Raw genomic sequence first — 16,201 nt, forward strand, 5'->3', positions numbered from 1 at the left:
CAAGAAAATAAATCGATCGGGTTGTCCCACAACCCTCCCACTACAATGGATCTGTGGTGGCACATGTGTGTCAACAATGCGTGCAGTGTCTTGTGGTACAAAAACTCTTGCACACTTGGCTTGGGTGATGGAATCGCCTGTCTAATGTCTTCAATTTCTTGAAGCACACTATCTGACTTGGATTAGTGATTATTCCCATAGCCCACTTCTAAGAATCGTGTGTCATTGCTAATAACCACCTTCTGATTCTTTAGGACTAATTGCAAAGATGCATAACTCATCATCGAACATATTTTTCCAAGAGTGACCTATTTCTTCTCTCCACCACACCATTTTATGTAGGGATTACACGGTGTAGTAAACTGGGTTGGAATCCCAAATACTGACAATGAATCAGAAAAGATCATTCCTAACACATTATTGGCCCTTTATCCCCTTTGCCATGAATGACCCGGTCTCCATCTTTTCCTCTATACAGGATTCGCAGGTTCCAAAAGGTACAACCTGGATAGAATCCAATGTACTATTTAGACACGAGCCTTTGGATCCTGTTAAGATAGATGTGACCTAATCTAGGTTATCAATGTATGTGTAAGATCCTCATGAGAGATTAGCCTTAACTTTTCTCTTTCTTTTGTTCGATGATGTAAATGCAATATAAAGGTATTTTGTAGACAAGTTATAGTATGAAGAGAGATGTTCAAAATACCAGAATAGACAACTTTGTCATTTCTTATGATAGAAACACCACTATCAAAAATGACATAAGATCCATCTATTCAAAATTTTGGAACATGATAAGGAACTCTCAAAAAACTAAACTATGTCCTTAGGACTTAAAGACAAGTCTCCAATTGCAACAACTGCGACTCTAGTCACGTTGCCTACGGAGACAATCATCTCATCACTTCTCAGCTTCCTTGTCAGCTTATAAAAAACCATGCAAGGTGTAACAATCGTTATCAGTTTCTCTCATTATCCACTACTCACAACTGAGTAGAAAATGAGCTGATATGTCTCAGTTACTATAGCAAGTGAAGTACCTTAACCCTTTGCCTTGAGTATTGAAAGAAAAAATCTCCAATACTCAATCTTATCACACCACTACTCCCACTATTTCCCTTGTCTTTCTTGCCCCTTGGACCCTTCTTCTTCCCGTCATTCGACGAAGAAGATGGCTCCCCTTTGGCAATAACAAGTGCTTGCACATCTCTTTCCCACAACTTCCTTAGCCGTAACTAGAGCATTCAACAACTCAAAAAGAGTATTATCTTTCTTGCTCATAACAGCGTTGAGGCGGAAGTTCTTAATTAAAAGACCTGGGAAAAAAGGTTCAGGATAATATCGACTTTTGCCTCACCGTCGATACTCCCACTGAGCAAGTCAAGTCCGTCAAAATTTGCATGACATGCTCGTGCACTGAGCTGTGCTCACTCATAAAAATAACAAGATTACTCTCATCAAATTTAAATGAGCAACTCAGTCCGACTCTCCGAACACTTTCTTGAGATTCAGCATGATGCTAATAGCATGGTCCATGCCCTGATGTTGGAGCTACAAGGTTTGTGACATTATACTCATAATATAACATATAGCCATATTATTCGTCTCATGCCACCTTTTATGTAATTCCTTTTTCTCATCAGTTGACTCATTGTTCAGACATAAGAACGTGGAGTAGTTAGCAACACAAAAATTGTGTTAGTTTGTGATAAAGATAAAACTGCATTTCCATTTTATATATGTGGACCGGTTAAAAGACTTTGTGCAAGAATAAAGAAACAGGAGACATAGACATATCTGAAAGTAAAGAACATAAAGCACATAATTCGTAACAATAATATTGTAACCTTTTGATAAAACAATATTATTGAAACCTCCAACCGCTCAAAGAATCCCATGTGCAAGCCACGCGGGTGGACGTTTACACACGAACTCCTCAACCAGACTATTTACCTAGTCGTTTAATTTCCATCCATGTCAACTTAACCCTTTGACAAAGGAAATTAATAGTTGGACCTTAACTAGACCATATCATAATCAAGAAGGGACTCCTCGGGGAGTTGTACATTGTACTTGATATGATATCTAAGCAATGACCACAATTTAACCTTGATAATTAAATTCTCGAAATTGACATACTCACTCGGACCATGCCGTTTTCAATTTAATTATCTTGGTTATCTTATTTAATTCCATTCTCCAAAGTACTCGTGGAAATTATACAAGCAAGCCACGCGGGTGGACGTTTACTGCATAACTCCCACTACTTTAATGGATTTAAATATTTTTATAGAAACCTCATCTGACAAACTTATGAGAGGACAAATATGAAGTAAGCCACGCGGGTGGACGTTTACTCACATCGCCAATCACTTTGTCTAGAGACCGCTTGTGGAGGTCTATATAATTTTAAGAATAAAATTATTAAGTAGTAACCACAACCTAACTTTTGAAATTAAATTTTCGAATTTGACATACTCACTCGGACCATGCCGCATTCAATTTAATTTCTTAGTTATCTTATTTAATTCTATCGTCTAAAGTACTCGTGAAAAATTATATAAGTAAGCCACGCGGGTGGACGTTTACTGCATAACTCCCACTACTTTAACGGATTTAAATATTTTTATAGAAACCTCATCTGACAAACTTATGAAAGGACAAATATGAAGTAAGCCACACGGGTGGACGTTTACTCACATCGCCAATCACTTTGTCTAGAGACCGTTTGTGGAGACCTAAATAATTTTAATCGTCTATAAAATTATTAATACAGCTTAGTCTTTTTCTTTCAAAAGGTTTGATCATGCTCAACACATAATCCTAAACATGCTCATCTAGAACGCAACATGTAAAACATGCTTACAGAATTCTAAAACATGCTTAAGAAAACGATAAACCTAGCATGCTTGTCTAAGCGCAGTTAATAAACACATATTAACAAGCAAAGACAAAACAACATGCAAAGAGCATAAAGGATTAACACCACGACATGCAAAGAACAGAATTAAAAGAATTAAAATTCTTCGTGACCCATTCGTGGAATCCCAATTCTAATCTATTAAAATTAAAACAGAAAAGAAAGCCCAAAAACGTAAACTTGGCCCGAACACTTAAGCCCGTCTTTGGAAAAAAAAAACTAGGGTTTGGGCCCCCTAGGGTTTGGAATTCGCAGCTAGGGTTTGGAAACCCTAGCTGCCGCCTCCTTCCTTGTACAGCCGCCCTCCGCCGCACAGCAACACACCCGACGCTGCAGCAGCTCGCCGGCAGCGCACGGCGTCTCCAGCAGCAGCATCAGCCGGCTACAACAGCGCAAGGCGGCAGCCCCCTGTGCGAGCAGCAGCTGCTCGGCGCGGCCTCCAGCGCCTGGCTCGGCCTCGGCGTCTCCAGCAGCAGCAACAGACGGCGACAGCATCGCAGCAGCGGCTCCAGCGTGCGGCAACAGCAGCGGCAGCGTGCCGCCCGCCAGGCGCGCAGCGCGCAGGCGCAGCCCCGAGCGCGCACCGCCCCTGCCCGCTGCTTCCCGTCGTTCGCCTCGCCCAGCCCACCTCGCCTCGCCTCGCCTCCTGGGTAATCTCAGTAACAGCAGCACGAGGCAGCCCAGCAGCCTGACCAGGCGCGCGCGGCGCACGGCGCGCAAGCGCTCGTACGCGCGCTGCCCTCGGCGCCAGCAGCCCGTGCCGCACCGTACCCGTCGTGTCTCCTCACACCGTTCTTCGTCGTTGATTCGTCGTCATCTCCATCTCGTTCCTCAGTTTTTACAGATTACAACGGAAAAACAAAATACAATTGAAATCCTAATCTAACCACGGATTTTCTCGTGGTGAAAAACGATTACAACGTCAAACGACGTATTCCACGAATCAACAAACCACGAAGAACAACAGCAGTAAAACAACGCACATTATTAATCGTACATAAATTAATAATAGAGCCAAGAAATTAATCCTGGGCTCTGATACCAATTGAAGGAATATTAAACTGAATTAATACTCGATTTACCCGAAGATCATTTCTTGGATTATTATTAATTTATCATACAATGATTAATCCTAACATGCTCCTATGTATTTAAGTACTGCACGTTGGAGTTCAGAAATACCTGAAGAATTCATAAGAATTCGTCAAACTCGTCGCTGAACAGACCAGTCAGCTTCAAGCCTTCGTTTGAAGCCTCAAACGTCCTCAAATCGTATTCTGCCGAGAAATACGACTTCTTCGTCTTCGAGAGAGCTTTCCGTGGCCGCCTGTGTCGCTTGAATCGGAGTTCTGTGGAGGAAGTTATGGCCGTTTTACCGAAACTGCCAGAACTTGATTTCCTGCGGAAAATCTGACTCCAGCTCTGATCTTCTGAACTGTATCCCGCTCAGCTTTCACCGTTGGATGGACAACGTTCTATGAAAGTCCCAAGAGAGAAATAAAGCTCCACACGTTTCCCTGCGCCCCACAGCTCTCCGAAACCCTAATATTTTATCAGTGTGTTTTCCTGAGAGCTGACAGCTGTATTTATAATAAAATAAATACGCGTAGGCACAGAATTAGTGTAGGAGGCGTTTTTCTCTTCTTCTAGGGCTAGGAGACTTTGGGCCAGTCCAGGGACCAAATACAAGGAATAAAGATGGGCCTCAAATAAATTAATTATCTATGGTCAGCCCAGACCATAATTAATTTATAAATATCAGTTCATTCCACTAGAGAACCAATATTGACTTACCCCTTTATTGCCGGTGATGAGTCGGGGCTTGTATTTAGACTTATTAAATCCTCGTATTTAAAATCTCCGACATCCATTAATTAATTATAGCTCTGACAGCCTTAATTAATTAATCTCTTTTGTAATCCTTAAGCAGTACCACTCAAACCTTATTATTGCGCCTGAACTTAATCAACCTGCAGGGTTTAGCGCAATAAACATTATTGAGCTCCTTAAGGGGATGTCATTATCCTATATCGGATACGAGTACTAATACAGATAATCAGATATCATATATTAACCGCTATCACCCAAGATACAGAGTACTCAAGTTACTATATAACTCTTGCTCATAGTAAGTCAAAGTGATAAACGAATCAACATATATATCTGACATCTTATTAGTATTAAGATCTTATAAGTCACCGAGATCTCTAATTCTTCACTTAAGTCAGATAGAAGAATATATCTCACTGTGGTCCTATCAATACGTATGACGTACCAGTATAGATAAGTAGTCAAGACAAACTACTTCCATCTATACCGCAGCCTAAACCAATAACTTGTCCTAGAGTTATTTCGGCTGTGATTATATTATATCTCTTAAGGTTATTCCAATTATATGGTCTTCTGTGATCTACAACACACCATATAATCTACTTATATAGAGATAAAGAACATACATATGCAATCATGAACACAATCAGATAGGAGATTAGATAGTGAACTTAGAAAACATTGTATACAAGCATAAAACGTTCTTGCTTTCAGTATACAAATCCAACACTTATCATACGTTGGATGGCTCAACGTCGCTCCGTTTAGCGTCTCACTGAAGTACGCAATGGGTCATCTTTCTTGCATCCAAACTGCACCAATACCAACACCAGAAGCATCACATTCAATCTCAAAAGATATTGAAAAGTTAGGAAGAGATAATACCGGAGCGTGGGTCAATTTGTACTTCAACAACGCAAACGCCTCCTCTTGCGTCTTTCCCCACTTGAATTCCACATTCTTCGTGATGACTTCGATTAACGGTGCTGCAACACTGCTAAAATGAGGCACGAATCATCGGTAAAAGCTAGCAAGTCCATGAAAACTTCTAACTTCTCCAATACTCTTGGGAGTCGGCCACTCTTGGATAGCTCGTATCTTCTCCTCATCAACATGTACTCCCTGTGCACTAACAACAAAACTAAAAAACACAAGCTTGTCCGTACAAAATGTGCACTTCTTAAGGTTAGCAAACAGCTTTTCTTTTCTAAGCACATCCATAACAGACCTCAAAATGCTCAACATGCTCATCATGACTCTTGCACAACAATAAATTTGCTAATAAAAGCACGCAAAACATGATTCATAAGACGCATGAACATACTAGGTGCATTAGTCAATCCAAAAGGCATAACTAACCACTCATACAAACCAAGTTTTGTTTTAAAGGCAGTTTTCCATTCATCTCCTTCTTTAATCCTAATTTGATGGTATCCACTACGCAAATCAATCTTGGAAAACATGCAAGAGCCATGCAACTTATCCAGCATATCATCTAATCGAGGGATAGGATGGCAATACTTTACCGTGATGTTATTAATGGCTCGAAAATCACAACACATCCTCATGGTCAAATCCTTTTTGGGTACGAGTAGAACAGGTACCTCACAAGGACTCAAACTCTCCCTCACGTGCCCTTTGGCCAATAACTCGCCAATTTGCCTCTCCAACTCCTTTGTCTCCTCCGGATTGGTTCGGTAAGCTTGTTGGTTCGGCAGGGTAGCTCCGGGCATAAAGTCAACCTAATGCTCAATCCCTCGAATTGGTGGTAAACCAGCAGGTGTATCTTTGGGAAAGACATCATCAAACTCCTGCAAAACAGAACGAATAGAAGGGAGTAGAGAAGAGAGATCGTTAGTAATGATCAAACTCTCCTTAAACCGTAACACAATGATCGGCCTCTCCTCCTTCATGGCCCACTTCAATTCACTAGCCCTTCCAAGAAAGGACTTATGAATCAACCCATTCTCCTTTTTCTCTATGGGATGCTCCTTGGACTTCACCTTCTCCACCTCGTTTTGCAATTGTACTTGATCTTCATAAACTTGTTTAGGCCTAAGAGGAACAAGTGACACCTTCTTCTGCTTATACTCAAAGGAATATTTGTTGGTGAAGCCATCATGAGTAACGCGTCGATCAAACTGCCACAGACGCCCCAACAATATGTGGCTCGCTTGCATGGGAATCACATCACATAACACCTCATCCTCATACTTCCCAATGTGAAAAGGAACCTTCACTTGTCTCGTAACCTTGATGACACCGGTCTTATTCAGCCACTGCAAACGATACGGCTTGGGGTGCTTCACCTCGGTCAACCCCAATCTCTTCACCATGGCTCTACTAGCCACATTTGTGCAACTCCCTCCATCAATGATCACGCTGCACACCTTGTCTTGCACAAGACATCTCGTGTGAAAGAGGTTCTCCCGCTGCTCTCTCTCATCGGGTTAAGTTTCGACACTCAAAGCTCTCCTAGCTACAAAGAGTTGTCTGGCAGGTGCAAAAATCTCCTCAACCTCCTCCTCCTCGTCGGGGTCCTCCAAAGCGAGCATCTCCGAATCGATCTCCTCAACATCAGTCACAACTTCTCCGTCATCTCTCATGATCATAAGTCTCTTGTTCGGACACTCACTCATAATATGTCTGAATCCTTGACACTTGAAGCACTTCTTATCTCTATTGCGACCATCAGGGACCGCCGGGTTTGTCGAATTCGACCCCTCAGGTCGGGATCTAAAGAACGGCTTCTTCTCATCTCGCTGCGGCGTCTCCTTATTCCATTGGTTCCCTTTTAATGACGAACCACTAGAAGCTGGTTGGGATTGCCTCCAATTGGACTAATTCTGCCGCTGGTTGGTGTTGTTGTTGCCACTCCTCTTGAGTTGATTCTCGATCTTGATGGCCATGTGAACCATATCCTCCAACTCAACATAGTGCTGCAACTCTACCTTATCACGAATGTCCCAATGCAAACCAGCTAAAAATCTAGCCATGGTCGCCTCTCGCTCTTCCATAACATGGCTCGAATCATGGCAACCTCCATCTCCTTATAATACTCATCCACGCTCCTACTGCCTTGCTTCAAATTCTGCAACTTGTTGAAAAGCTCTCGGTAGTAATGATTAGGCACAAAATGATTCCTCATCACAGCCTTCATCTCCTACCAAGTCTGAATAGGTGGTTCTCCGTTTCTTCTCCTACTCGTCACTATTTAATCCCACAAAACAAGTGCATAATCTAAAAACTTAATCGCCGCCAACTTCACCTTCTTGAGCTCTGAATAGTTGTGGCAATCGAATAGAAGCTCCACCTTTCTCTCCCATTCAAGATACAATTCTGGGTCGTTTTTCCCTTGGAATGAGGGAATGTTCATGACGGAGTCCCTAGATGTCGTCTTTGGTTTTTGGTAAAGTGGGGCTGTCACAAATATTTTCTTTTTAGTGTTTTCAGTTTATTTTCATTATTTTGAGTCAAGCTGAGTTTAGTCCTGATAGATGTCTCGTGACCAGGATGATAGTCCACACCACCATTTTCTTATTTTTGTTCGTGACAAGAGACAAGTTGCACCAACTCCTTGAGGGATCAACCCTTGCTTACCATTAGGCACTACGCCTATCTTAGGCTAGGTTATAAATTTATTTGTACGTTGACCAATACGACAGCTTCGGTTAAAACCCGAAGTACGGTCGCGTCAAGTCTTCAGGACTTTTCGGTGGTTGTTGGTTCGGAGCGCTGAGGTTGGAGTTTTTCAGGGTCCCGGTGCGCTGGACCCTGCTCTACCCTTGAGATCTCAATTGGGTTGTTCCTTTTTCTTTTAGTCGTTGATGTGTTACCAGCACGACATTTTTGGTCCTTGTTTTGTCTTGTTGCTTACCTATTTTGGTTTAGGTCGAGACTTCCTAGGGGCGATGGTTCGACCGGAGCTTTTGAGGTTGTCTCATTTCCGCCCGTGTTTAATCTTTTGGCTTCTGTTATAAACGGGCACTCTTTTTCCCTTTAAGGGTTTTCCCTTTGGGTTTACCTTAAAGGAGTTTTAATGAGGCTTGACCCTCAATCTGCGCTTGTGCTTTCAAGGGTTTAGGCTTTTTTAGTTTTCGTTTTTTGATAAAATTTCTATTTCAGCTAGTGAAACTTCATACTTTTGATGAGCAAGCGAAGCACATTCATGTCAGGCTTCATTTCATTCGTGACATAATTGAGAAAAGAGTTGTCCGTATGGAAAAGGTTCCCACTGAAGAAAATGCAACAGATATGCTTACAACTTTGCCAACCTCTAAGTGTGAGCACTACCTTGAGTTAGTAAGTCTGTTGCCCAGAGATTAAAGGTTTAAGGTGATTATCTTTTAGAGTTGGGAACTGGATGAGTTTGTTCATAGTGATGCAGCCCTAGCAGAGCCAAACTCGCGCCAGAACATAGCTAAACTCACCAGAGATGAACGCGCCAGAACAGAGCCAAGCTCGCCAGAGCTTAAGTCTTTGTGCTAGAGCAGAGAAGGTCTTTAGAGCAGAGCAAACATGCCAGAGCATAGCAGAGTAGAATGCCAGAGCAGAGCAGACTTCCATAGCCAGAGCAGAGCTGAAGTCCAGAGTACAGCAAACTTCCAGACTGCCAGAGCAGAGCAAACGGTCCAGAGTAGAGCGAACTTACAGAGCAGAGCGGACGTTCAGAACAGAGCGAAATTACAGAGCAGAGCTGACGATCAGAGCAGAACGGACGTTCAGAGCAGAGCTGACGTTCCAGAGCAGAGCTAAGTTTTCAGAGCTGACTAAAGTCCAGAGCAGACCATGTTCCAGAGCTGGCGTTCCAGAGCAGAGTTGACATGTTCCAGAGCTGGCGTCCCGGAGTAGAATTGGCATTTTCCAGAGCGGGCATTTTCCAGAGCTGGCTTTCTCGCCAGATTTGACCAAGCTTGTTGAACAAGTTTTCTTTGTTTCCTTGTTTTCGAGTTTCCTTGTTTTACGTTATTTCCTTCATCAGATTAGGGTTTAGTTTTGCCTATATATAAGGCTTTTGCATGTTGAACAAGAACCTAACTTTTGATATATAAAATTTGTGAGTTTAATCTCTCTTAAGGACTTCGAGTTCTTCCTGAATTTTGCCCAAGCAAATTCAACCTATCGACGTAACGGCGAGTTCACCAACTCTCGTCGCGTGTCATTCATCGTCCCCGAGTTGCTGCGTCAATCATACGTTGGGGTTTAGGGATTCGTTCGCCTAGATTACTTCATAGATTAGATTCAGAGGTTTTGGGATTTCCATCTTTTATCTTGTTACTTCGTTTATTTATCCCGTTTCGTTCATATCAAGTCTTCCGTGCTTGTTTGTTTGATCAGTCCGGCAAGGTTCATACCAATACCAGCGAGGTTCACATCATTTGGTATCTTTTGTCCGGGTAGACGGTTTCTAGGGTTTCTCATATTTCCGTGACTTTTGTTTCTGTGTTTTTTTCCGTTTGAGGATTTGCCTATATAATCTGCTCTCCCGTGTTTCGGGTTAGATGTTTAAGGAAGAGGTGCGGAGAATGGTAGAGGATGCATTTAAGCCTATGTAAGAGTGGTTCGATCGACCTCTGCAATATAAACAGAGATCGGCTCGAAATTTTTGGAGGGACTTATAAAAGAAAAAACAAAAGTCTTACGAGGAAGACTACGAGAATGCTCGTCGACGATTTTATAGCGGCAAAACAAGGCAAGGTGAAACAAGGGATCATGAGAATATCAAGTTGAACAATATTTCATCAATCCAAAAGAAACATGATCGTAACTCATATCTCGGAGGGGAGTGGGATGATTGGAACTATGAGAATCAGGGCTATTGGAGGCAGTCTCAACCAGTGTCTCGTGGTTCCTCGTCAACGGGGAATCCATGGACAAAAGAGGCCCCGCCAAGTGATGATAAGAAGCCGTTCTTTCGGTTTCGAACAGAGGGTATGCGTTCAGCAAATCGGGGCAATCCGATAGTTTTCGATGGTTGCTATCGAGATGAAAAGTGTTTCAAGTGTTTGGGATTCGGGCATTCTATGAGTGAGTGTCCGAACACACACGTTATGATCGTGAGAGATGATGGCGAGGTGGTGACTGATGGTGAGGAGACCGATCCCGATATACCAAACTTGGAGGGATCAGATAAAGAAGAGGAGGTAGAGGAGATTTTGCCAACTATGGGCAAGCTTTTTATAGATACGAAAGTTCTGAGTACCCAAACTCAACCCATTGAGAGCGAGCAGCGGGAGAATCAGCCTTTGCCAATGCCACAACTCGACGACACTGCCAATATTTCCCAGCCACTCCACCATTTGAATTCAAATGAGATGAAGGATGAAGTAGAAGTCGTGGTGGATATCAAAGATGATGAGTCTAATCCTAAATTGCTAGAACTGAAGAATTCACGTGAAGAAGTGCGTGAGGAATCTACTCCATCTACTTTGGAAGCAAAGGCTTTGATGCAAGCTAAGGTGAGGATTAAGGAGCAGCCGGTGGAGAAAAAGGAGATGTGATTGACACATAAATCCTTTCTTGCTAAGCCTTGTGATTTGACATGGTGTGTCAAGGTGGGGAGGCCGATAAACTGGTTGCGATATCGGAAGAACTTGGTTCTTGCTAACGAACTCTCTTCTTTACCCCCTTCTAATAGTTCGGTTTTGCAGGAATTTGATGATGTTGTTCGCGATGAAACCAAGCTGATGAAGTTAGTGAAGGTTCCGTTTCAAATCGACAAGTATGAAAGTAAAGTATTTTGTAATGCAGTGCCGATGCAATCTACATGGCTGTTCGGCAGCGAAGTGAAGCATGGTGATAATTTGAACAACTTCTTCATGTTCAAGGTTCAAGACAAGTCAGAGTTAGAGCCGAAGCATCTGGTTTTTGATCCCGGCAAGAAGAATGATGGACAAGTGAGAAAAGCTATGGTCCAACAGTTATTTCTTGTCAGAAACGAAGATTTGGTTTTTGATCCAGGCATTTGCATTGACGGCTTGGATTTGAGGACAAATCCTCTTCAATAATAGGGGAATGATGCAGCCCGAGCAGAGCTAAACTTGCGCCAGAATAGAGCTAAACTCACCAGAGCTGAACGCGCCAGAACAGAGCCAAGCTCGCCAGAGCTGAAGTCTTTGTGCCAGAGCAGAGAAGGTCTTCAGAGCAGAGCAAACATGCCAGAGCATAGCAGAGTAGAATGCCAGAGCAGAGCAGACTTCCATAGCCAGAGCTGAGCTGAAGTTCAGAGCAGATCAAACTTCCAGACTGCTAGAGCAGAGCCAACAGTCCAGAGCAGAGCGGACTTACAGTGCAGAGCTGACGATCAGAGCAGAGCGGAGGTTCAGAGCAGAGCGGACGTTCAGAGCAGAGCGGAATTACAGAGAAGAGCTAAGTTTTCAGAGCTCAGTAAAGTCCAGAGCAGACCATGTTCCATAACTGGCGTTCCAGAGCAGAGTTGGCATGTTCCAGAGCTGGCATCCCAGAGTAGAATTGGCATTTTCCAGTGCGGGCATTTTCCAGAGCTGGCTTTCTCGCCAGATTTGACCAAGCTTGTTGAACAAGTTTTATTTGTTTCCTTATTTTCGAGTTTCCTTATGTTACGTTATTTCCTTCATTAGATTAGGGTTTAGTTTTGCCTATATATAAGGCTTTTACATGTTGAACAAGAACCTAACTTTTGATATATAAAATTTGTGAGTTTAATCTCTCTTAAGGACTTCGAGTTCTTCCTAAATTTTGCCCAAGTAAATTCAACCAATCGACGTAACGGCGAGTTCACCAACCCTCGTCGCGTGTCATTCATCGTCCCCGAGTTGCTGCATACGTTGGGGTTTAGGGATTCGTTCACCTAGATTACTTCGTAGATTAGATTCAGAGGTTTTGGATTTCCATCTTTTATCTTGTTACTTCGTTTATTTATCCAGTTCGTTCATATCAAGTCTTCCGTGCATGTTTGTTTGATCGGTCCGGCAAGGTTCATACCAATACCGGCGAGGTTCACATCATTTGGTATCTTTTGTCCGGGTAGACAGTTTCTAGGGTTTCTCATATTTATGTGACTTTTGTTTCTGTGTTTTTTTCCGTTTGAGGGTTTGCCTATATAATCTGCTTTCCCGTGTTTCGGGTTAGATGTTTAAGGAAGAGGTGCGGAGAATGGTAGAGGATGCATTTAAGCCTATGTAAGAGTGGTTCGATCGACCTCTGCAATATAAACAGAGATTGGCTCGAAATTTTTGGAGGGTCTTATAAAAGAAAAACAAAAATCTTACGAGAAAGACTACGAGAATGCTCGTCGACGATTTTATAGCGGCAAAACAAGGCAAGGTGAACCAAGGGATCATGAGAATATCAAGTTGAACAATATTTCATCAATCCAAAAGAAACATGATCGTAACTCATATCTCGGAGGGGAGTGGGATGATTGGAACTATGAGAATCAGGGCCATTGGAGGCAGTCTCAACCAGTGTCTCGTGGTTCCTCGTCAACGGGGAATTCATGGACAAAAGAGGCCCCGCCAAGTGATGACAAGAAGCCGTTCTTTCAGTTTCGAACAGAGGGTATGCGTTCAGTAAATTGGGGCAATCCGATAATTTTCGATGGTTGCTATCGAGATGAAAAGTGTTTCAAGTGTTTGGGATTCGGGCATTCTATGAGGGAGTGTCCGAACACACACGTTATGATCGTGAGAGATGATGGCGAGGTGGTGACTGATGGTGAGGAGACCGATCCCGATATACCAAACTTGGAGGGATCAGACAAAGAAGAGGAGGTAGAGGAGATTTTGCCAACTATGGGCAAGCTTTTTATAGATATGAAAGTTCTGAGTACCCAAACTCAACCCATTGAGAGCGAGCAGCGGGAGAATCAGCCTTTGCCAATGCCACAACTCGACGACACTGTCAATATTTCCCAGCCACTCCACCATTTGAATTCAAATGAGATGAAGGATGAAGTAGAAGTCGTGGTGGATATCAAAGATGATGAGTCTAATCCTAAATTGCTAGAACTGAAGAATTCACGTGAAGAAGTGCGTGAGGAATCTACTCCATCTACTTTGGAAGCAAAGGCTTTGACGCAAGCTAAGGTGAGGATTAAGGAGCAGCCGGTGGAGAAAAAGGAGATGGGATTGACACATAAATCCTTTCTTGCTAAGCCTTGTGATTTGACATGGTATGTGAAGGTGGGGAGGCCGATAAACTTGTTGCGATATCGGAAGAACTTGGTTCTTGCTAACGAACTCTCTTCTTTACCCCCTTCTAATAGTTCGGTTTTGCAGGAATTTGATGATGTTGTTCCCGATGAAACCAAGCTGATGAAGTTAGTGAAGGTTCCGTTTGAAATCGACAAGTATGAAAGTAAAGTCTTTTGTAATGCAGTGCCGATGCAAGCTACATGGCTGTTCGGTAGCGAAGTGAAGCATGGTGATAATTTGAACAACTTCTTCATGTTCAAGGTTCAAGACAAGTCAGAGTTAGAGCCGAAGTATCTGGTTTTTTATCCCGGCAAGAAGAATGATGGACAAGTGAGAAAAGCTATGGTCCAACAGTTATTTCTTGTTAGAAACGAAGATTTGGTTTTTGATCCAGGCATTTGCATTGACGGCTTGGATTTGAGGACAAATCATCTTCAATAATAGGGGAATGATGCAGCCCGAGCAGAGCTAAACTCGCGCCAGAACAGAGCCAAGCTCGCCAGAGCTGAAGTCTTTGTGCCAGAGCAGAGCAAACATGCCAGAGCATAGCAGAGTAGAATGCCAGAGCAGAGCAGACTTCCATAGCCAGAGCTGAGCTGAAGTTCAGAGCAGAGCAAACTTCCAGACTGCCAGAGCAGAGCCAACAGTCCAGAGCAGAGCGGACTTACAGAGCAGAGCTGACGATCAGAGCAGAGCGGAGGTTCAGAGCAGAGCGGACGTTCAGAGCAGAGCGGAATTACAGAGCAGAACTAAGTTTTCAGAGCTGAGTAAAGTCCAGAGCAGACCATGTTCCATAGCTGGCGTTCCAGAGCAGAGTTGGCATGTTCGAGAGCTGGCGTCCCAGAGTAGAATTGGCATTTTCCAGAGCGAGCGTTTTCCAGAGCTGGCTTTCTCGCCAGATTTGACCAAGCTTGTTGAACAAGTTTTCTTTGTTTTCTTGTTTTCGAGTTTCCTTGTTTTACGTTATTTCCTTCATTAGATTAGGGTTTAGTTTTGCCTATATATAAGGCTTTTGCATGTTGAACAAGAACCTAACTTTTGATATATAAAATTTGTGAGTTTAATCTCTCTTAAGGACTTCGAGTTCTTCCTGAATTTTGCCCAAGCAAATTCAACCTATCGACGTAACGGCGAGTTCACCAACCCTCGTCGCGTGTCATTCATCGTCCCCGAGTTGCTGCGTCAATCATACGTTGGGGTTTAGGGATTCGTTCGCCTAGATTACTTCGTAGATTAGATTCAGAGGTTTTGGGATTTCCCTCTTTTATCTTGTTACTTCGTTTATTTATCCAGTTCTGTTCATATCAAGTCTTCCGTGCATGTTTGTTTGATCGGTCCGGCAAGGTTCATACCAATACCGGCGAGGTTCACATCACATAGCTTCATGGATTGATTAGATTAGGTGGAGGATTGTTGTTTATTGATCTGATTCAAAAATCGCATGAAGATTCAAGCTAAATCGCGTTTTTAGCTGGGAATGGCTTGTTTGCAATTTATCAAAGGCGAAAGTGTTTAGTTGCAAAGAAGTTGCTAACCTATGTTTTAATCTTAGTCGTTGATGCGATCGGAGGGCTACAATTTAATGAAGTAGTTGAATTAGTTATAATAAATTATTGGCAGCTCATCTTCTTCGTTGCATTCATTCTCCTTCTGTGAGTTTTGTAGTTTCTAATAGCAAGACAATTTTCTTTTTACATACCCTTTCAAAGTTCATTGAAGCGATCCATTGCCTTCTTGCTCTTTTGTTTATGTTTGTGATTGTTGGTTTGATTCATTGAATAAAGCTCAAAGTTTTCTTGGCTCGTGGATGCAGGTCATAAGACCGAACCAACTAATCTCATGTGTTTTTGCGTTTATTTTCGTTTCTTTTGTCGATTCATTAGCAGGTGGCCTCTCTTATATTCCCCCTCCAGAATGGGGGTCGTTGACTCTATAAGGGGCTCTATAGATTTTAATTTCATTTTATACAAATAATGCATTCCAATAGTAAAATAAATATTGAATTTTAAAATCAAAAGTTTCATTAAATGTAAATTCAAAAATTACAATAATTGAAAAAATACAATAATTTAAAAATAAATAAAATTACAATAATTATAGCCGGAAGAAGAAGAAGTTGGGATCGCTGACGAATTTGGTTGGTTGGTGAACCAATTGTTGAAGTCACATTCCATTTTTTAAGAGAAAAAAACATGAACAAACTTTAAATTGGAAGAAAAAGAAGAAGAAGTATAGATTTAATTTTGGTGCAAAAATTAATAAAAGCAGGAGCTTT

At 42.4% G+C, this 16,201-nt stretch overlaps 1 protein-coding gene across 1 annotated transcript; it reads right to left on the reverse strand.

The window, feature by feature from the left end:
- Nucleotides 1-6,495: 6,495 nt before the first annotated feature.
- LOC130990752 (uncharacterized) lies at nucleotides 6,496-7,089 on the reverse strand. Its single transcript, XM_057914981.1, has 2 exons — nucleotides 6,643-7,089; nucleotides 6,496-6,564 (listed from the first exon to the last, which is right to left on the reverse strand). Exons 1-2 carry the CDS (start codon nucleotides 7,087-7,089, stop codon nucleotides 6,496-6,498), a joined length of 516 nt encoding a protein of 171 aa, XP_057770964.1.
- Between the last annotated feature and the right edge of the window lie 9,112 nt (nucleotides 7,090-16,201).

This window comes from Salvia miltiorrhiza, chromosome 6 (assembly GCF_028751815.1).
Source record: "Salvia miltiorrhiza cultivar Shanhuang (shh) chromosome 6, IMPLAD_Smil_shh, whole genome shotgun sequence".
In the NCBI taxonomy this organism is placed as follows: Eukaryota; Viridiplantae; Streptophyta; class Magnoliopsida; order Lamiales; family Lamiaceae; genus Salvia; species Salvia miltiorrhiza.

Coding starts and splice junctions, on each gene's coding strand:
- LOC130990752 (XM_057914981.1), bottom strand. CDS start 7,089: ATGGTGAAGAGATTGGGGTTGACCGAGGTGAAGCACCCCAAGCCGTAT. Junction 6,565..6,642: donor AGGAGGAGAGGCCGATCATT/GTGTTACGGTTT, acceptor TCTGTTTTGCAG/GAGTTTGATGATGTCTTTCC.